This window comes from Nymphalis io, chromosome 12 (genome assembly GCF_905147045.1).
Source record: "Nymphalis io chromosome 12, ilAglIoxx1.1, whole genome shotgun sequence".
Classification (NCBI taxonomy): Eukaryota; Metazoa; Arthropoda; class Insecta; order Lepidoptera; family Nymphalidae; genus Nymphalis; species Nymphalis io.
This window is the reverse complement of record NC_065899.1, coordinates 9,105,355-9,126,908: the sequence shown is the minus strand read 5'-3', so window position 1 is coordinate 9,126,908 and position 21,554 is coordinate 9,105,355. Positions and strand designations below refer to the sequence as shown.

The following is a 21,554-nucleotide window of genomic DNA, read 5'->3' as shown; positions in this document are numbered from 1 at the left end:
CACACCGTCTTGTCGAGGGGACGTCACGGGGTCGCTTGCGCATCCTACCGTGACGTATCGACGGTTGGCCCGCTCAAGCGGGCCTCCATTCGGGGAAGAAGGTGCGCATAGCGTTGGCGCCTCCTCCCCGGCCTTCTTCGGCGGAGCGGATCAGCGGCGGCTGACCTCGTTTCACGCTCTCGTTCCGCGACCTGCTTCTGCAACGTGACACTCGCAAAAAGAGACCATCTCCATCCAACACCTCTCGCTGCCAAGCATAGCGTTAATCACGCTCGGCAGTGAGAGGTAAAGCCCTATCACCAAGTAAAAGCCGTTGTTAAAACTACACTAAAGAATTTTAATATAAATTAGAATAATTAATCAATTTTATTTAAATTTTTAACTAAGCTTGACGAAATATATTTTCTCAAATTTGGTGTATTACAATAACAAAATCTTTCTATCTTTAAAAAAAACGACAAACATTGCATTATATCATTATAGTTACATTTATACCATAACCAAATACTGTCATGACGTACGATTTTTGATAAGCAGGAAATCTGCAATGCCTACTAGTTAATTTATAAGGAGATGGATGATATAATAATTTTCTCCATGTGCTGCATGTTTTATAATAATCGGTGACGTTAGTCTGTTAATCTCAAACAGATTACTCCAACATCCATATTTATGTACAAGTAATACTTATATAAATAAAAATATGGTAGAATTATTGCACCACTAAACACGAAATTAGTAATAATTAATCCGGCGTTCTTCGCTTAAGATCTAAATATTGTAATTTATATCCACTATCATGCGCGAAAACCGTAAAACTAATGTATTAAAGATGGCTTCGAGTACCCGCTTTGCGGCATTCCCCGTTCGGTGTCGGTTTTTAGTCTCGCTATTAAGACAGTGAAGGGAATATTGCGATTGTAGAGGACCATATTTTTCCGGCAGAGACCACGCGCAAATTGCGGCTAAAGTTCGCGGCCGCGTTTCCCGGGTGAGTGTAGAGCCGGTTCATCAATTGAACATTTAATTTTATATCAACAAAATGCCATCTAGTGAAATCTACAAACATTACACATTTGTTAAGCAATAGTATTATTAAATTGTTTTTTTTTTATTAAACTATTTTTTTTATAATAATAGTATTTTCTATAAAAAACGCTATATTAAAAAAGCAGAGAAAATATAATATAATAATGCGTACTTTATACATACATAAGGTAGTGCATACGGTACTTGCCGCCTATTTTTACTTTAAAGAATATATAAACTTCCTGTGGAATTCATTTATAATCTGTGACTATGTATTCATGATTGAAGTGTCAATGAAGAAATGGCGGTGAATGCTTGGATTAAATTTTTAAGTTAACTAAGAAGTCTTTAAATCACTAAAATGCATATAAAACAGGTAGAAAATTGAGTCTAATATTTAAAGTAGTTTTTCTTGACATGGCCTTGTCATTTACTGTAGTTTTCATTTGTGACGTGTATTGTTAAATGACATTGTTTTGTTTATAGGTAATTATTCAGGGTTTTAAGAGTTATCGTGAACAAATAGTAGTGGAACCTTTTGATAAAAGGCATAATGTAGTCGTTGGACGTAATGGTTCTGGGAAAAGTAACTTCTTTCATGGTAAGTATTAACTTCTAACCACATACCCTTAAGATTTTTAGAACATAAACAATGTGTTATAATTCTCTGTAATTTGTTTTTACTGAATAATATTCAGTTATTAGTAGTGATAAATTATATTATTTGATACCTTTTAAACCAGTTCCTCATTTGGTTAAACTTTTATGTACTTTTTTTATCAAAAATATTCATAGTTTACAACCAAGTGTGTCATGTTCTATTAAGGTGAACTTAAAATATGCAATTTTTTCCATACCGATATATTGTTAGTTAGTCTCTTGTTTATTAGTTTTAGTAGTCTTGAGTATTTTTTTTTTTTTTTTTTTTAGTATTTGATATACTTTTATTATTATATTACAGCAATTCAGTTTGTACTAAGCGATGAATTTTCACATCTCAGACCAGAACAGAGACTTGCTCTTCTCCATGAAGGCACTGGACCCAGGGTGATATCTGCTTTTGTGGAAATCATATTTGACAATTCTGATAATAGAATACCGGTAACTAAGAATATTTTTTACCATTCATAAGTTATTAGTAAATTTATAATTATATTAAAAGAGAATTAAATATTTCTATATGTTCTTAGATTGAAAAAGATGAAATTTTTTTACGCCGAGTTATTGGTTCAAAGAAGGATCAATTTTTCCTTAACAAGAAAGTGGTACCTCGCTCTGAAGTACTGAATCTTTTGGAAAGTGCTGGGCTTTCTAATTCAAATCCATACTATATTGTCAAACAAGGAAAGGTTAGTTAAATCTTACACATTTTATTTTTTATTTTGATGTTTTTGTATTTGTGATTTCTAAAAGTTGTGATAAAAACATGTAAATCATATCCTAATAAATAAATTTAATTCCATTTATGATAAATATTTTTAAATAGAATAGACTGATTTATTTTAATACATACTTTTTTTTTATTAAAATATCTGACTTGAAGAATATTGGGCTTTTTTGTCATATACTTTTTTTCAGAATATAAAAGTCTTTAAAATCCTGTGATCGTGCACCTTGATTCTCTCAGGTCCGGTTTGATTGCTATCTATATGCATAGGATTATGAGAGTGTACCTTTATGCTACATCTTCTTTATAGCTGGCTTGTTTGCAGTAAACTGCCACTGTGAATAAATATTCTATGATATATTTTTATTTGATGAACAGATTAATCAAATGGCGGTAGCTCCAGACTCACATAGATTGAAGCTGTTAAGAGAAGTAGCTGGGACTAGAGTGTATGACGAGAGGAGAGAGGAATCTGTCACTATACTTAAAGAAACTGTTGGCAAGGTTAGAAAGAAGTGGTTTTTTATAAAAACATCCTATATTTGATATAACTTTTATTAGTAACACATAGGCATACCTTTTTTTCATGTTAATAAAAATGATTCTTCATGTTCTTTCATTAGTGATAGGGCTTTGTGTGAGTCCATATACCTTAGAAGCAGTTGCTTTACCAGTGAATATTAAATAACAATTTAGATAATATGGTTGGACGAACGTTGATAAAGATCCTGTTGTTGGAGGCTTAAAAGAATAATTTACTATGGTTATAAATAAAATTAAAACATTGGCCATTGGTTATATTTTTTTTTATTTTGGTGCTATCTTGTAAATTTTAATAAGTTTCATTTGCAGATTATTAGAAGATAGTGCAATAAAATAACTATTTTGCTTGCTATATTATAAAACACTATAGTTATATGTGAAACATTATTAAAATAATATGTATTCTAAAATATTTATTTTCTTATTTTAAAAATCTCATTGTTCCATTTAGTAATATAATTAGTCTTAAATTTAAGACAATTCTCTGTTACAGGTCGAGAAAATCAATGATTTTCTACAAACAATAGAAGAGAGGTTAAAAACGCTCGAAGAGGAGAAAGAGGAACTCAAAGAGTACCAGAAATGGGATCGTGCTAGACGTGTCTTAGAATTCATCATCCACGACACTGAACATAGAGAAAATAAGCGCAAATTGGAAGATGTTTGTATACTTATTATTTTAAATATCTGGTAACTTTAAATGACATGTAAAATTAATTTAGATCTTTATTTAAGTCCATAATGACACTTAATGTGCTCATAACACTTAATGTCCAGCCACTTGATTGCATTCCTGACAGTTCCGTTATGGATGGACGACGTTACTTTGAAATTCTAAACAATTTTACTATAAAACAAAAAATATAAATATTATCACTCTATAAACAAATTATGTCATTCAAACAAATGTTGCCTAAGGTGTTCCACGCGGCTCCAATGTGAGTACAGTAAAAACTGTATAATTATATCAACGCACTATAAATAATATAATTTTGCGTTAAATTTAAGTTTTCATAAATATAACAATATATATTTTTTAATTCATACTGCGCGGGTTTGCTGTTGATTTTTCTATTGTAAGTATGACCGAATGACATGTGTCAGGACTCCAGAGTGCAGTCGGATTCGGCGGCCTGACTTTGCTAAATAAAATCAAACAAGCAAAAAAATTGTGTTGCTATGTTACGAAGTAGTGTTCAAAAATGATTTTAGTAGTTATCAAATATAATCGTAATTATATTAGGATTTTTACCATGATTAAATTGCTATCAGCCAATGTATCTAATATATATATATATGTATATATATATATTATTGAGATATAGCCTAATTTGCCAATGAATTATTCTGAGAGAAAATTTAGGTTCTTGATGGCTGTAAAGAAAATCTTGTTAAAAAAATTAAATCAGATACACATAAAAATATTAGTCAGTATATAATAATTAGAATAAAAAGGGCAAAATAAAAACAATTATTGCAGTTTAGTTCTAACTATCCTCATATTACCCATGCGAAGTTCAGATAGGTAGTTAGTATAATGTAAAATGGTCTTTTGCTATTTAACCTTCTTACGAGACACAGATACAGTTGAACTAAATATATTAAAGTAACATATGTATATTGTAATTATAATGGAATAATTATCCTTTTCATTATATTAAACATGTTATAAATAATAAATATATAATTCCATAAATCACTGGGACTGAATAAAGAATGAGTGTATGGTAAAATTATAAATAGTCTTAATTCTAAAACAAGTTTAAAAGTCAAAATTTGATAAAAAAAATTCTCAGACAATGAATAAGCGGTTTGTGTTTGAAGAAAGAACTCATCTGAATTATTGTACCGGCCATGACACTTTGTAACCTAATTCTGTGAAATCAGCATGTTCTAATTATAATATACTGACTAATATTTTTACACCTTCCATTATTGTTCAAATTGCTCCAAATGATTCTCTATTTTCAATACATATGAAATTAAAACACACTTGAGATAGGCATTAAAACATAATTTTCTAATCTTATCTGGTCACGGTAAGTGAAAATCAGTAAATACCCCACTGTTGGACAAAGGCCAACACTGCCTTTTTTTATAGAATAGGAAGGCGGGCGAGCATATGGGCCACCTGATGGTAGGTGGTCACCAACGCCCTTAGACATTGGCATTCTAAGAAATGTTAACCATCTCTTACATAGCCAATGCGCCACCAACCCTGGGAACTAAGATTTTATGTCCCTTGTGCCTGTAATTACACTGGCTCACTCACCCTTCAAACCGGAACACAACAATATTAAGTACTGCTGTTTCGCGGTAGAATATCTGATGAGTGGGTGGTACCTACCCAGACGAGCTTGCACAAAGCCCTACCACAAGTGAATGCCTCAATGAGGTTTGGTGAATTTATGTTTTTTATGTATATATTATTTATATTTGTATAATCATCTATTTAAAATATTTACATAGTTCCATATTGAATGCAATTAGTGAGATAAAAATATATGTTCAGTGGTTTACAATAAATTATAATTAGTTAAGCGATACTATGAGCTTGGTTTCTTAGTTTTTAATTTATGTCAATAGCGTATTAAAAGTTATAAATTTTTGCAGTTGGAGAAAATGCGCGCGAACAGTGGCAAAGAGCAACAGCACTACGCGGATATGGTCCGTGAAGCTCAAGACCATGTGAGGGAATCTAACAGGTATGAGAAAATAAACAAAATATTATATTAACTTACTTAAACTTTTTCTTCTATCTGTGCCCGATTGACGCAACTAAAACAAACTAAGCTAAGAATGTAATTGAAAATCTTTTTATCCTATTTAATAACTTATATTTAATTAGATAATATCGGATTCGCAGTAACAGCCTCTTAATGTCCCACTGCTGGGCTAAGGCCTCCTCTCCCTTTTTGAGGAGAAGGTTTAGAGCTTATTCCATCACGCTGCTCCAATGCGGGTTGGTAGAATACACATGTGACATAATTTCAATGAAATTGGACACATGCAGGTTTCCTCGCGATGTTTTCCTTCACCGTCAAGCACGAGATGAATTATAATCACAAATAAAGCACATGAAAATTCAGTGGTGCTTACCCGGGTTTGAACCCACGATCATCGGTTAAGATTCACGCGTTCTAACCACTAGGCCATCTCGGCTTCTCAACTTCGCTTCGCACTGGTAGATAAATAAAAAGTATTTTCCAATCCTATCCGATTTGCTTAAATTCCGTTCTTAGTGAGTGTCTACGTTGGGGAGTAACTTAAAAATTTCAAGTCAATCGGGCGGATAGTTTAGAGGATCTCGTGATGAGTCGCATTTCGCTTATATAGATAAGAGATACCAATAATCCAATTTGTAATAATATTATTTTAGTACTGGCCATTATTGTTGGTAGATATTTATAAAATTAGTATTAAAAGCCTATGAATGAATTTTTTGAGGAGAAAGTTTTGGAGCATATTTCACCACGCTGCTCGAATACGAGTTTTTTAGACACATGCGGGAAATTAGACACGTGCAGGTTTCCTCACGATGTTTTCCTTCACAGTCGAGCACGAGATGAATTTTAAACACAAAATAAGCACATGAAAATTCAGTGCTACGATTCACGCGTTCTAACCACTGGGCCATCTCGGCCTATGTAAAAGTATATAACTGGTCAGTATATAGCCGCATAAATTCATATTTAAAATTAAATCCCTGATGTGCTCCCTTGTACTTAACTTTCACCGTTTTAATTTCCTTTGTCCATATTACATTGTGAAATTAAATATTTAAATGCCACTAATGACTTGTATTCTGTGAAATATCATTGTCGTTGATCTTTCTTACTTATATAGCGATTCTTATAACATAGCTAATATGAACAATTAGCTTTTATACAAATTGGTATAAATAATTTTAAAAACTTTTTAATAATACTAAAATTAACGTAAATAAAGCTTTTTAATAATGATTAATTATTTTCTCGAAGATAAGATAAATAAATGTATAAATTATGAAGATAATAAAAAACGTATAATAACAATAAATTTTAAAATATTTTGAAATTTAAGGAAACTAAAAGACGCCCGAAAGGATGTGGCCGCGACACGAGAAGAGAAAGATATATTATCGACAGAACAGCAGCAACTACTGAGGGAGAAGACCAAACTCGAATTAGCTATAAAAGATCTTACCGACGATGTTGATGGCGACAATAAATCTAAGGTATGTCACTTAAAAAAAAGTATTTTAAATTTAGAATTTTATAAATGGGTAACAGTAACAGCCTGTGAATGTCCCACTGCTGGGCTAAGGCCTCCTGGGAGAGGAGGCCTTGTAGGACCCTTGTAGGACTTAAAAATTGTTGCACACACAAAGAGGGTGCAATATTTAATGTTTCGCTATTCGCATTATTATGTCAATTTGATTATTTTATAAACAATATATGTAATAAAGAGGAGGAAAAATTTAAAAACATCTGTCTTTTGAAATAATATCATCTGAAATCTGAGTCAGTATTTTATGTAAAATATTGACACAAATTATCTTCTCTTATATTACATTCTTGTATGTAAATGTCATTTTGTAAAAAAATTGAGTCGCTACGTGTGGAGTTGCCTTAGAAAAGATAATTAAATGTTATTCTATAGAAATTAACTGTCACTTATAAAAAGTGTTTAGTTAAACACTAGTTTATCACTTTATGTCATTATTGATTTGACATTTGAAAGAGGAAGACAGCATTGTTTAACTAATCACCCAGTATAGTAACAGCCTGTTAATGTCCCACCGCTGAGCTAAGGCCTCCTCTCCCTTTTTGAGGAGAAGGTTTGGAGCTTATTCCACCACGCTGCTCCAATGCAGGTTGGTAGAATACACATGTGGCAGAATTTCAATGAAATTAGACACATGCAGGTTCACTCACGATGTTTTCCTTCACCGTCAAGCACGAGATGAATTATAAACACAAATTAAGCACATGAAAATTCAGTGATGCTTGCCCGGTTTGAACCCACGATCATCGATTAAGATTCACCCGTTATAACCACTAGGCCATCTCGGCTCATAAATGGGTACTATTGTATATAATAATATAAGTTGCTTATTAACATAAACAAAATATATATATATATTCATTTAATTAAAGACAACGAAAGAGGATTCACTGTGTTAGACCGTAAATATTTTACAATACATATAGAAATCGACGCGACCTGAGCAGTGAAATGTATTAGTCCAGTATGGACATAAAAAAAGGCTTTTATTTTTCTTAAGAAATTAAATTAACCCTAAAAAAAGACTTATATGTTTCTTAAGAAATTAAATTAACCTTCAGTGAAGATTTATTGTCCAAGCAAGATATTATGATTATCATTAGATGTTCATCTTATCAAGCAGGATAATGCTAAATATAAGGTCCTGTAATAAGACCTCTACAATGAATAATACAAAATCTGTTAAAACGGATATCCGAACGCTTTTCATCGATACTACTGTGGTTGTGTGTACATTTTTTTTTTTTTTATATAGAATAGGAAGGCGGATGAGCATATGGGCCACCTGATGGTAGGTGGTCACCAACGCCCATAGACATTGTCATTGTAAGAAATGTTAATGCGCCACAAACCTTGGGAACTAAGATGTTATGTCCCTTGTGCCTGCCTACACTGGCTCACTCACCCTTCAAACCGGAACACAAAAATACCAAGTACTGCTGTTTTGCGGTAGAATATCTAACGGGTGGGTGGTACCTATCCAGACGAGCTTACACAAAGCTATTCCACCAGTACTAGATACTATATTTTGATAATTATTTGTAGGAAAGAGCAGAGGCTGAACTAGAACGTCTTCGTCAACAAATATCTGAAAAGGAACGTGAACTGGAAGAGCTTAAACCTAAATATGAAGAGATGAAGGCACGTGAAGAGGAATGCACCAGAGCACTAGCATTGAATCAACAAAAGAGACAAGAGTTGTACGCTAAACAGGGTAGAGGTACACAGTTCACGTCCAAGCAAGATAGGGATCGTTGGATCGAGAAGGAACTTAAGTAAGTACTGTCTTAAATTAAATATAATATGAAAATAGAATTGAATTGCAAAATTACTGGTGCATGCTTGCCTGTGTGGGTATATATAATAAGTATATATTTTATAAATATGTGTGCTGTGTGTCACATACTCATTTGGTCTATTGTGAAAATAATTAAGTGTACTTTTAATCATATACTTTAAAAAAGTATCGCACTCAAACAAATATTAGATCCATTTCTCTTTTTAATATATGATAATGTTTTTTTTTTTTAATAATCCCTATTAATTAATAAAGCATGATAAATTACAATCTATTGGTTGATTTCCTTGTCTGTTTATATAGAAATGTGTTTTGAGTTATATACAAGAGTCAAGTTGTTTATAAACATATATATCACTGGTAACACCTTTTTCATAATTCATGTTTTTATCTTTTTTTTTTCTAGATCGCTCAACAAACAGATTAAAGACAAAAAGGACCACGAGAACAAATTACGAGAAGATCTACGTCGAGACGCGACAAAGTTGACAGAGCTAGAAAAACGTATAGAGGAGATGACGAAAGAAATGGAACGGCAGCGAGTGGCTATCGACGAACACAACAAACAGTACTATGAATGCAAGAAGCGGAAGGACCAGGAACAGAGTTCTAGAAAGTGAGATATATAGTATATGCATAATAATAATGGTGGCTGTATCTATTATGGATGCTTTTTTGTCTAGTAGATAAGTTATAAATCTTTACATCCCAGGGTAAAAACTTATTTTGTCTCTCAAAGTATTTTTAAGTTAAGCTAACACTCACATTTCCTGGAAACAGCTTCAAAGTCCAAACTGCGTTATTTCGGTTACAATGCAGCATATACATATTATGTACTTTACATATTACTTGAAACCTAACTTTGAAAATGTAAATGAGTAAACTGTGAATATTCTTTTTAGTGAATTATGGCGAAAAGAAACAACATTAACGCAGAATTTGTCATCACTTAAAGAAGATTTGGCGAAGGCTGATCAAGCTCTACGTTCAATGGCTGGAAAGGTAAATTGCAAACTAAAATAAAAATCAGAATGCTAAACCCAGTATGGAACATTTGAAATATTATATCATATTTAATAATCGCAGGAAAAAAAAGTGTTCAAGTCCAAAAATCCATCACTATTTTTTGTAAGAGAGAGTTGTAGAGTTTGTTGTTGTAAATAACTAAGGAATTTAATTCTTCTTGTTACTTTCAGCCCATATTAAACGGTAGGGACAGTGTGCGAAAAGTTTTAGAAACATTCCAAGAGAGGGGAGGAGACTGGGCCAAAATTGCTACGCAGTATTACGGGCCCGTCATTGAGAACTTCACCTGTGATAAGACCATTTACACAGCGGTCGAGGTGAGTCTTATATTATGCACATTTTAATACATCTTTGTTATATATGTATATATTAATTAACTATTCCACTTAACTACTTAAAGACTATTCCAACGAAAAAATTGTGTTTTGAATGTCGGCGAATTATCGAAACTTTGTATGTAAAATTAAAGTATGATTGGCATAGATATAGTATAAGTCCAAAAGTGGCCTTCCTCTAGCAACTATTGCACTTATTTCATTAGATTTTTTTTAATATTAAAACAACATAATTATCATAATCATAATCTTTTCTTTTTTTTTTTTTAAGATTCATGCAAGAAACAAATAATCCAATTATTATATAACTTTGCAAATTCGGAATATGTAGCTAGTATATACAATAAAACATAATGTACAAAATTAATTTCAGGTTACAGCCGGTAATCGTCTTTTCCACCACATAGTAGAGTCGGATACAGTGGGCACAAAGATTCTAAAAGAGATGAACCGTCAGAGCTTACCTGGAGAAGTTACCTTTATGCCCCTTAACCGTCTCCAAGTTAGGGATATGGTGTATCCCAATGACAATGTAAGCGTTTAATTTCATTCATTCAATATACGTGTGTAATGTATGTTAATATTGCCGGTACTGGCAGGTAATAATTAGTAGTATATTTGACATAAGTTTAGAATGTGTCAGTTTGGGATTAAAACGGTTATGGCGAATTGGTATTATTTTTTCTAAATACAACAATGTGAAAGCATTATATGTAGCAGATTATTTAATCCATTTTAGTTTATAATGATTTGTCGCTTAGAGTGGAACTAACACTGTTTTCGAGGTGGAAAATTATAGACAAGGTGGTTTGTAAAACACTTGTTTGATATGGTCTTAGTTATATTGCAGGACTATTAGGGTTTTACAAATAACGATGTTTACTAAAAAACATTTTATTATTTATAAGATTTTATCTGCATGTATAAATTACATTCACAAGGTAAATACAACAAATTATTTGCTTGATTCTACATGATCAGATCCAAATAATTCTAAATATAAATTATGTTGTGTCAAATCAAAAGATTAATTCTAGATTTAGTTATGTTTAGTTAAAATATTTGTTTATTATTTTAGTTTTTACTTCTGTATGAAAAAGCCTTGAAATTGTAATAATTTTTATATTTAATGTAGAAAATATTTACAAATGATCTTCTAATTATAATGACATTTTTAATAATCATTAACGGCCTTAACTATATTTTTTAGCAGTTATTATTAGTATTAGTAGCAGTTAGTATTTAGATTAGTTAAAAATTCTGTGTTTTTTGTTTAATGCTTTACTGGTGGTAGGGCTTTGTGCAAGCTCGTCTGGGTAGGTACCACCCACTCATCAGATATTCTACCGCACAACAGCAATACTTGATATTGTTGTGTTTCGGTTTGAAGGGTGAGTGAGCCAGTGTAATTACAGGCACAAGGGGCATAAAATCTTAGTTCCCAAGGTTGGTGGCGCATTGGCTATAAGCGATGGTTGACATTTCTTACAATGCCAATGTCTAAGGGCGTTTGGTGACCACTTACCATCAGGTGGCCCATATGCTCGTCCACCTTCCTATTCTATAAAAAAAAAAAAGTGTGAATTCAAATCAATAGTGACAAAACAGGTTTTTTATAGGCAAGCGTGCTACATCTTAGACAGTGTCGATGCTTAACATCAGGCAAGTCAACGGTCAAACGGCCTATTAATTCTAAAAAAAAAGTGAAATCTATATTTAACTAAACAGCCGTTAGTAAGCAAGATCGTAAATAGTTAACTATTACTATAACTCTTTTATCCTTCTGTCATTAAAACATATTAAACTTCATGTTGTTACAAATAGTACGTACTTTAATTATTATTGTTCCAAAATAGTAACAATTCATTTTATTTCCAGAACGCAATAGCCATGGTACAGAAGCTAAAATACGATCCTAAATATGCTAAAGCCATGAAGTACATTTTTGGAAAGACACTCATCTGCAGGAATCTCGAGTGTGCTACTGAGTTGGGCAAACAGTTCCACTTGGACTGTGTCACATTAGAAGGAGATCAAGTATGTTCTATCTGAAATATTTTAAGATTAAAATAGTATATCTATGCGTTTCAAATAAAAACAAAATCAATACTTGCACGAAATTTCTTTAAAAAACTATATGCCTTCATTTTCGTTTTGAACTAAATATTATGAATTGTTAAATTGAATTGTTGGGGTATGGTTAGCAAAGAAATTACGAGTTCTTATCTGAATATTTGACATATTTTAACAATCTTGAGTATATAGTGTGTTATAACAGATGAAAAAGAGAAAAAAATATGTTTGTTGTAGAAATTGTCATTTAAAAAGAATTCAATCATCAATAAATACTATTCAATAGTAATTACTGCTATATGATAATACTATTTAACACTAACAATTTTATAGAAAATTGAAATAAATGACACCTCACACAATTTTAGGTATCCTCAAAAGGGTCCCTTACTGGAGGTTATTTCAACCAATCGCGTTCACGTCTTGAAATGCAAAAGACCAGATCAGAGCTCATGGAACAAATCACTACCTTAGATGAGGAATTGAGCACTCTGCGACAGGAGTTGAACAAGACTGAGACAAGTATAAACACAATAGTGTCAGAAATGCAGCGGACAGAGACGAAACAGGGAAAGGCAAAGTATGTACATCAATTAGACACCAATGAAACAATTGCAAATTGTAGAATTTAAATTAAGATGTTAATGTGTAATGTTGCAGTTGTAGAACAAACAGTTTCCTAAATAATTTTATTGACATATAGAATAATTTTAATTGGTTTTAATTTTTTTTAAAAGATCAACTTATAAAGATTGAATATTACCTACGTTTACTACTAAAATGTTGATATTTCTAACTAATTTGTGTAAATACATTTCCTAATTTATGACGGCAAAATTATCTAATTTGTAATTTTCTAGGGACATATTTGACAAAGTTAAAGCAGACATTCGTCTGATGAAAGAAGAGTTGGCATCGATAGAAAGGTTCAGGGGACCGAAAGAACGATCGTTAGCGCAATGTCGCTCCAGCTTAGAGGCGATGCAGGCTACGAAGGAGGGACTGGAATCTGAATTGCATCAGGTTAATGAACACAACATTTATGAACAATTCTATTTTTTCTTGGCTTCAATTCTTTTGAAATTATAAGCCAATAAAATCGATTATCATTATTAGTTATAAAAAACATATTTTTCATTTTAGGAATTAATGGAGCAACTATCGACAGCAGATCAAGGGAAGGTTGACGAACTAAACGACGCCATCCGGAGACTGACTCAAGAGAACAAAGAGGCCTTCAGTCAGAGAATGAATCTCGAAGCTACTAAAAATAAATTGGAAAATCTTCTAACGAATAACCTTATAAGGTAATCTGAAATAATTAAAGTTATTTATTTATGTGGATTTACATTATCAAGATTTAATAACAAAAAATATACTTTACAAAGCTTGTCGATCGTCGAAGTCTTATATGAATTAACTTGTGCAGACGTAAGGACGAGCTCGTGCAGGCGCTGCAGGAAATATCGGTGGAGGACCGCAAGCGTCGCCTCGCCAACAGCAAGGCCGACCTCGCCGCCGCAGAGAAGCGCATCCGACAGATCAACCGCGAGCTCGAGGACACCGAGCGCGCCGTGCAGGCCGCCGTGCGCAACGAGAAGGCGCTCAAGGTGGAGCTCGACAAGTGGCGCACCAAGGTAGGCACGGCCACACTAACACGGAGCGCGCCGTGCAGGCCGCCGTGCGCAACGAGAAGGCGCTCAAGGTGGAGCTCGACAAGTGGCGCACCAAGGTAGGCACGGCCACACTAACACGGAGCGCGCCGTGCAGGCCGCCGTGCGCAACGAGAAGGCGCTCAAGGTGGAGCTCGACAAGTGGCGCACCAAGGTAGGCACGGCCACACTAACACGGAGCGCGCCGTGCAGGCCGCCGTGCGCAACGAGAAGGCGCTCAAGGTGGAGCTCGACAAGTGGCGCACCAAGGTAGGCACGGCCACACTAACACGGAGCGCGCCGTGCAGGCCGCCGTGCGCAACGAGAAGGCGCTCAAGGTGGAGCTCGACAAGTGGCGCACCAAGGTAGGCACGGCCACACTAACACGGAGCGCGCCGTGCAGGCCGCCGTGCGCAACGAGAAGGCGCTCAAGGTGGAGCTCGACAAGTGGCGCACCAAGGTAGGCACGGCCACACTAACACGGAGCGCGCCGTGCAGGCCGCCGTGCGCAACGAGAAGGCGCTCAAGGTGGAGCTCGACAAGTGGCGCACCAAGGTAGGCACGGCCACACTAACACGGAGCGCGCCGTGCAGGCCGCCGTGCGCAACGAGAAGGCGCTCAAGGTGGAGCTCGACAAGTGGCGCACCAAGGTAGGCACGGCCACACTAACACGGAGCGCGCCGTGCAGGCCGCCGTGCGCAACGAGAAGGCGCTCAAGGTGGAGCTCGACAAGTGGCGCACCAAGGTAGGCACGGCCACACTAACACGGAGCGCGCCGTGCAGGCCGCCGTGCGCAACGAGAAGGCGCTCAAGGTGGAGCTCGACAAGTGGCGCACCAAGGTAGGCACGGCCACACTAACACGGAGCGCGCCGTGCAGGCCGCCGTGCGCAACGAGAAGGCGCTCAAGGTGGAGCTCGACAAGTGGCGCACCAAGGTAGGCACGGCCACACTAACACGGAGCGCGCCGTGCAGGCCGCCGTGCGCAACGAGAAGGCGCTCAAGGTGGAGCTCGACAAGTGGCGCACCAAGGTAGGCACGGCCACACTAACACGGAGCGCGCCGTGCAGGCCGCCGTGCGCAACGAGAAGGCGCTCAAGGTGGAGCTCGACAAGTGGCGCACCAAGGTAGGCACGGCCACACTAACACGGAGCGCGCCGTGCAGGCCGCCGTGCGCAACGAGAAGGCGCTCAAGGTGGAGCTCGACAAGTGGCGCACCAAGGTAGGCACGGCCACACTAACACGGAGCGCGCCGTGCAGGCCGCCGTGCGCAACGAGAAGGCGCTCAAGGTGGAGCTCGACAAGTGGCGCACCAAGGTAGGCACGGCCACACTAACACGGAGCGCGCCGTGCAGGCCGCCGTGCGCAACGAGAAGGCGCTCAAGGTGGAGCTCGACAAGTGGCGCACCAAGGTAGGCACGGCCACACTAACACGGAGCGCGCCGTGCAGGCCGCCGTGCGCAACGAGAAGGCGCTCAAGGTGGAGCTCGACAAGTGGCGCACCAAGGTAGGCACGGCCACACTAACACGGAGCGCGCCGTGCAGGCCGCCGTGCGCAACGAGAAGGCGCTCAAGGTGGAGCTCGACAAGTGGCGCACCAAGGTAGGCACGGCGACACTAAAACGGAGCGCGCCGTGAACTTGTTTATGTTAACATCGATAACTGCCTTCTTTCAGCGGATGTTCAAGTTAATAAACTTTAGTACACAAATCCATTGTTTAAATACGAAAATACAAAAAATGTATTAATAATGTCCTCCAGCCCGATTTCGACCACGGCGGCCAATCTCAAAATAGATTAGCCAACTACGCAGGCATTATAGTGCACAAGTGTGTGCGCAAACACAGGTGCACTCTCTATTCCCTAACTCTTATATCCGATGGGACGGCAATCCGACACGACCGGAAAGAGTTCAGGCGCAGGACCAACGGCTTTACGTGCTTTCCGAGGCACGAGTGTACAGACTTCCAACTTCCAGATTCCGGGATGCTACTGAGAGTTTTCTAAAGGAAAAACCCAATAACTTTTATTGGCCCGACCTTGGAATTGAACCCAGGACCTCCGGGTCTGCGGCCTTACATCAAGCCACTAGACCAACGAGGCAGTTAAAAAAAAATATATGCATTATTGTGATAATAAGTATAACTAGACATATAATTATTTTTATTTCGAAATATAAGGACCACCAATATAAAACAGTGTTTACACAGAAGTAATATCGGTGATCAAATGGTAATTGAAACAAAGGAAGTTCTTCCCACTGTTCAGACAATTATAAATAATTTGTCACGTCATTAATGGGGGAACACGAAATGGCGATGGGAGGAAACAACGAAATTATTCGTACGTGACCATAGCACGCGTGTTCAATCAGTACAAATCGAAAGGAACCGGTTGATTTCGAAAAAACTGAATTGACACGCCGTAGTCAGTTGCGCGGAAGGCGACCTATAATCGCTGCTACAACCACTTCCACATCATAAATACCCTAGAATCTAGACAGCGCGATTCAGAAATGTATCAGATCCAATCAACGCCATCTATCGCTACCGAGTAGTAATATATGCCATTACACACAAGGATATATTTTATTGTTTAGGAAAAAGAAGCACAAGACAAAATGGAAGAAGATGCCAAGGGTTTGGAAAAAATGGCTTCGAAAGAAGTATTACTGCAGGAGAAAATTCAAGAGTCCTTAGACAAAATAGCTGCTCTCGGCACCTTGCCCAATGCGCCCGAGTTACACTCGAAATACCAGAAGATGTCTTTGAAACAGGTAAGTGTGTCCTTTCTTTGAGTTATTTATGTGGTCTTTTATCTGAGCCGGAATGATTCAATCAATAAAAGGCACTACGATGAATGACTCAATCAATAAAAGGCAAGAACACTACGATTCCGATCATCAATGTTTTCATTTACTCAATTTGTTGTATGAGTAAATTAGTGTTTAGTTGAAAAGTTCACAAACCACTGCTCCTAATGTTGCCCTGAATGCATGTTATGTAAAAATATTTTAGTATAACCTCACGGGAACCTTTAGCTTTTTTTGGTTAATTGATTCTATTGAATAATCACGAAAATTAAATATTATTATAACCACATTAATGTATGTTACTATCATTTTTAACACATAAACAAATAATTTAATAAACTGCTACATGTGTTTTTAGTTATTTAAAGAGCTGGAGAAAGCGAACCAGCATCTCAAGAAATACAACCACGTTAACAAAAAGGCTTTGGACCAGTTTATAAGTTTTTCTGAACAAAAGGAAAAACTATACAAGCGAAAAGAAGAACTCGATATCGGGTAAGTTTAACAAGTTTTTTTTTTATATCAGAAACTATATTTTTTACTGTAATTTTATATAGTTTTATATAGCTTTTTGATTGACCCTTGCAATTTATTACCTAATAAATCATTCAACATGATAATAATCATGAAATTTTAGTGTGAAATTTCATTCATTTAAATTGAATGTATATCATTCGCGATTTTTTTACTTAATGTAATTTTGAGTCATTTTAAAAGACCGCTTTTCCAATAGCTGTTGTGAAATTACTTTGTTACTTTAATATAGAGTAAATAAAACACAAGAATGATAAAATATCTATTTATTTATTTTTTATAATAACTGACCAATAATAAATTCGTTTTCTTCTAGTGGTCGACATTCGACCGTAATCATTATTGAAACTTAAAAATAAAAATATATGTTGAACCTCTTTTTATATTCCTTTTTCCAAATTTTTTTATTGATAATAAATCCATATATTTAACTATAAACAGCTCAATTTTAATAGTCATTAAAATCTTGTATTTCCTTAACAATATTAGTGTAGATTAGATCTTTGGCTATATTAGCGTACATGTAATCGAAATGATTAAAGTTTTCCAAATAATAAGCGTTATAAACATTCGGTAGAGCGTTAAACAGTAACGAAACATCAGCGACATCCGATAACAAATCGTTACCACTATAAAAGAACACAGTCGGTACCGACACATTACTCAAATTATAATCGGGTGGCGTTTCTTGTCCATATTTCACCAAGTTCACACTCGCGCCGAAATCGAAACGACAAAATCTTCCAGACGAATATAATTGTCCATAATGAACAATTTGCAATGTTGACGAGCTGCTCGGCACGTGACCGATAATGACTGGCAATAATGTTGGTTTCATTAATTTGTAATCGTTACCAATAACAAATTGTAGCAAATTATCGCATCCAATTGTTAATATATTGCACAAGATATTTTGTATTTTATTTAAATGTTCCGTGCTAGATGTATAAATGTCGACGTTTAATAAATATCCAAGGATTCCGTAAGCCGACGTCAATATCTTGACTATTGGACTTTTCGCGTGACTCATCCAAGTTACCGGTGCTAGTGAAAACATAATTTTGACTTTACTGTTATATTCCGGTCTTAATGAGTTCATAACGTAAAATATTGTCGTTCCCTGTGAATATCCAACGTAGTATAATTTATCCTCTCCCGTTACATTAAGGACATAATCGATCATAGCTGGTAGATCGTAAGTTCCAATTTCCTCCCAAGAAAACTTCCAAAAGTCCGGTTGCGACTTGTTCAATGTTGTATGCGACGAGGAATATTTATTACCTCTCGCATTTCCCATCCAAACGTCGAATCCTTCGTCTACAAGGAAATATGCAAGGGCATGATTGGGACCTTGTAAAACCCAACTGTCAGAGGAATCGAGGATTCCGTGCATTAGGAATATAATACTTTTTGTTTTATTACGAGCTGGCATTCTTTGAATATTCAAAATGTAGCCGTCTTCGGTTCGTAACGTGTGTTCCTCAATTTCGTATTCATATTTTGTTACTAATTGAGTTATATTCAAATAGGCATCTTCTAGTTCTGGCACGCTTTGCTTGTTATTGTCGTTTGGGCTTACGACATCTTTTATCTCGCTGAATAAATTGTTAATTGCAAAGAAATTAAAATATTCGAAACCTTTTGAAAATAAGGGAAAAGTTATCAAACAAAGTAAAAAGAAATTACTCTTGAACATTTCGGTTCGCGTTTTGAAATAAATGTGGAATATAACTGGAAAAGTATTATATTTATACCGCGACAATTACTATTGTCATTACCATATCTTATGGTTTCATGTCGTTCCAAATTATATAATGAACTTGACATATTAGCTTATTACATTTTTTCTAGAGTAGTAGCTATTAACTATAATGAACTAATATATCAATTAACTTTTGTTAATATGTAAGTTGCTGGTATTTGAAACAGAAAAAAAAAATTTGATGACCGAGTCAAACTTAACAGATTATTTATTTTTTTACAGTGGAGAAAAAATTCGCGAATTGATCGAAACACTGGAGCACAGAAAACTCGAAGCCATTCAGTTCACATTCAAGCAAGTCAGCAAAAACTTCACGGAAGTATTCAAGAAGTTGGTACCTCAAGGGCGAGGGAGTCTTATAATGAGAGTTGCGCCGGATGAGGGGCAGGACACTAACCCCGATGTGAGTTGTCTTATATAGTCATATTAGTTTCGGACTGTTTACTTATGTAACGTTTGAATAGGTTTAAAAAGTTATGTATGTTTTCCAAGGTATTAGTATTAATATGGTATAATTCTTTGATTTAAACATCAACTATCAGTATTGATGTTTAAATCAAAGAAGCTCTTAACGTCTCAACAGTTACGGTGATCAAAAACTAACCGAACATTAGAGTTATAAAAAGGACTGCGCCGACCCAACATAAATGACATAAGGGTATGAGAATTATAAGTTCACTCTCTGTATCAAAGTTATGTTTAATTCGCAGCGCGCCAACGCGGACCCGTTCACCGGCGTCGGCATCAAGGTGTCATTCACGGGCGGCGACGGCGACATGCGCGAGATGAACCAGCTGTCGGGAGGACAGAAGTCCCTGGTGGCGCTGGCGCTCATCTTCGCCATACAGAAGTGCGACCCGGCGCCCTTCTACCTGTTCGACGAGATCGACCAGGCGCTGGACGCGCAGCACCGCAAGGCGATCGCCAACATGATCCACGAGCTGTCCACGTCGGCGCAGTTCATCACCACCACGTTCCGGCCCGAGCTGCTGGAGCACGCGCACAAGTTCTACGGCGTCAAGTTCCGCAACAAGGTGTCGCACGTCGAGTGCGTCACCATCGACGAGGCGCGCGACTTCGTGGAGGACAGCGCCACCCACGCCTAGGTCGGCCGGATTCGGCACTCAATACTATACGGATTCATTGAGTATCTGAACGAACACTATGTGTAGTGCCTTACCTGGAACTAGATTTGTCTGACGATGTTCATTGTTATTAGCTATTACGTCGTGTCAATTACTAAGGTAGTCCGTACATGTACACAATAAATAACAATAAAATAGTTAATTGTAACCCACTAGGTGCAAACATCACCCGCTCATAACAATAATATAATAACAGTACATATATTGTACAATTTAAATTTCAAACAATCTAGAAAAAAAGGCGCGTATAAAGGTTATTTAAAAAATAATATCTCATGAAAATAATGAAGAAGAAGTGAAAACTTACTATTTGAATCGATAAGAATTTTCTTCAGTCTGTAAAATGCGTTATATAACCTATGTTATTATTTTTATTAAAAAATATACTTTAATACCTGTCATAGTATATGTAGAATTCTATATTTTAATGATGCAAATCCATGATTGTAATGCAAAATTAAAATATTTTAAATAAATTGTTACAGATTAATCAATGAGCGATGATGAAAAAACCTGGACGACCTCACTATATTCCGAAAAAGAGAATATTGTTTGGATCGAGATCGCGAACTAATAAAAAACCTTTATTCAATTTGATTAAAAAAGAGAAAAGATTAAAAAGTTAAAAATAATTATTTGATGAAATTTTCTTCATCTTAAAATATTCATATTCATTGGATCTAAAGTGTACTAAATAGAAATGTATTCGCTAAAAACATTTCTTTTAAATGTGTAAATAAATTTAAAAAAGAAAAACAATGAAATTGTTGTTTTGACAACGTTACTTTCCGTTTAAATTCGCGAAGCCTCAATTGTGATCAAGCTATTATGTTCGCTAAAATAATTCTGTGTATTTCTTTTACAAAAGTGCGGGAACATTTTTTGTTATATTTTAGTTTTGTATTTGATATATTTTAATCCGAAAGTCGGTTTATCACATTCTTCATTGCTCTTGGTTGGCTCGGATGACGTTATCTTTATCTTTAATGAGTAAGTTTTCGATTTTTATTTAAGATTATTAAATATATTGACATATTTGTAATATTAGATTTTAAAACCGTGTTAAATTAAAACACAAGTTATTAATAAATAAATGAAAATATACGATTTATTTATTTTCCTTATATTATTATTAACTCCCTAGACCCTGCGACGCGTTTATTCGTTCTTGTGTTTATTTTAATTTTTTGAGAA

At 35.8% G+C, this 21,554-nt stretch overlaps 1 protein-coding gene across 2 annotated transcripts; it reads left to right on the top strand.

Moving 5' to 3' along the window:
* The first annotated feature begins 1,316 nt into the window (after positions 1-1,316).
* On the top strand, positions 1,317-21,462 carry LOC126772480 (structural maintenance of chromosomes protein 3). Of its 2 annotated transcripts, none has more exons than XR_007669665.1 (23): positions 1,317-1,405; positions 1,516-1,630; positions 1,991-2,130; positions 2,220-2,378; positions 2,795-2,920; positions 3,453-3,620; positions 5,573-5,664; positions 7,022-7,175; positions 8,771-9,000; positions 9,430-9,639; positions 9,926-10,025; positions 10,220-10,366; positions 10,758-10,916; positions 12,263-12,421; positions 12,826-13,037; positions 13,318-13,480; positions 13,601-13,764; positions 13,887-14,094; positions 16,707-16,883; positions 17,278-17,414; positions 19,438-19,618; positions 19,926-20,459; positions 20,846-21,462. XR_007669665.1 is itself a non-coding variant. In XM_050492860.1 (23 exons), exons 1-22 carry the CDS (start codon positions 1,391-1,393, stop codon positions 20,319-20,321), a joined length of 3,612 nt encoding a protein of 1,203 aa, XP_050348817.1. In that variant the 5' UTR covers positions 1,317-1,390; the 3' UTR covers positions 20,846-21,462. The 2 variants fall into 2 exon arrangements, 1 of the variants encoding a protein (XP_050348817.1); XM_050492860.1 differs by having other exon boundaries at positions 19,926-20,321.
* Positions 21,463-21,554: the final 92 nt, after the last annotated feature.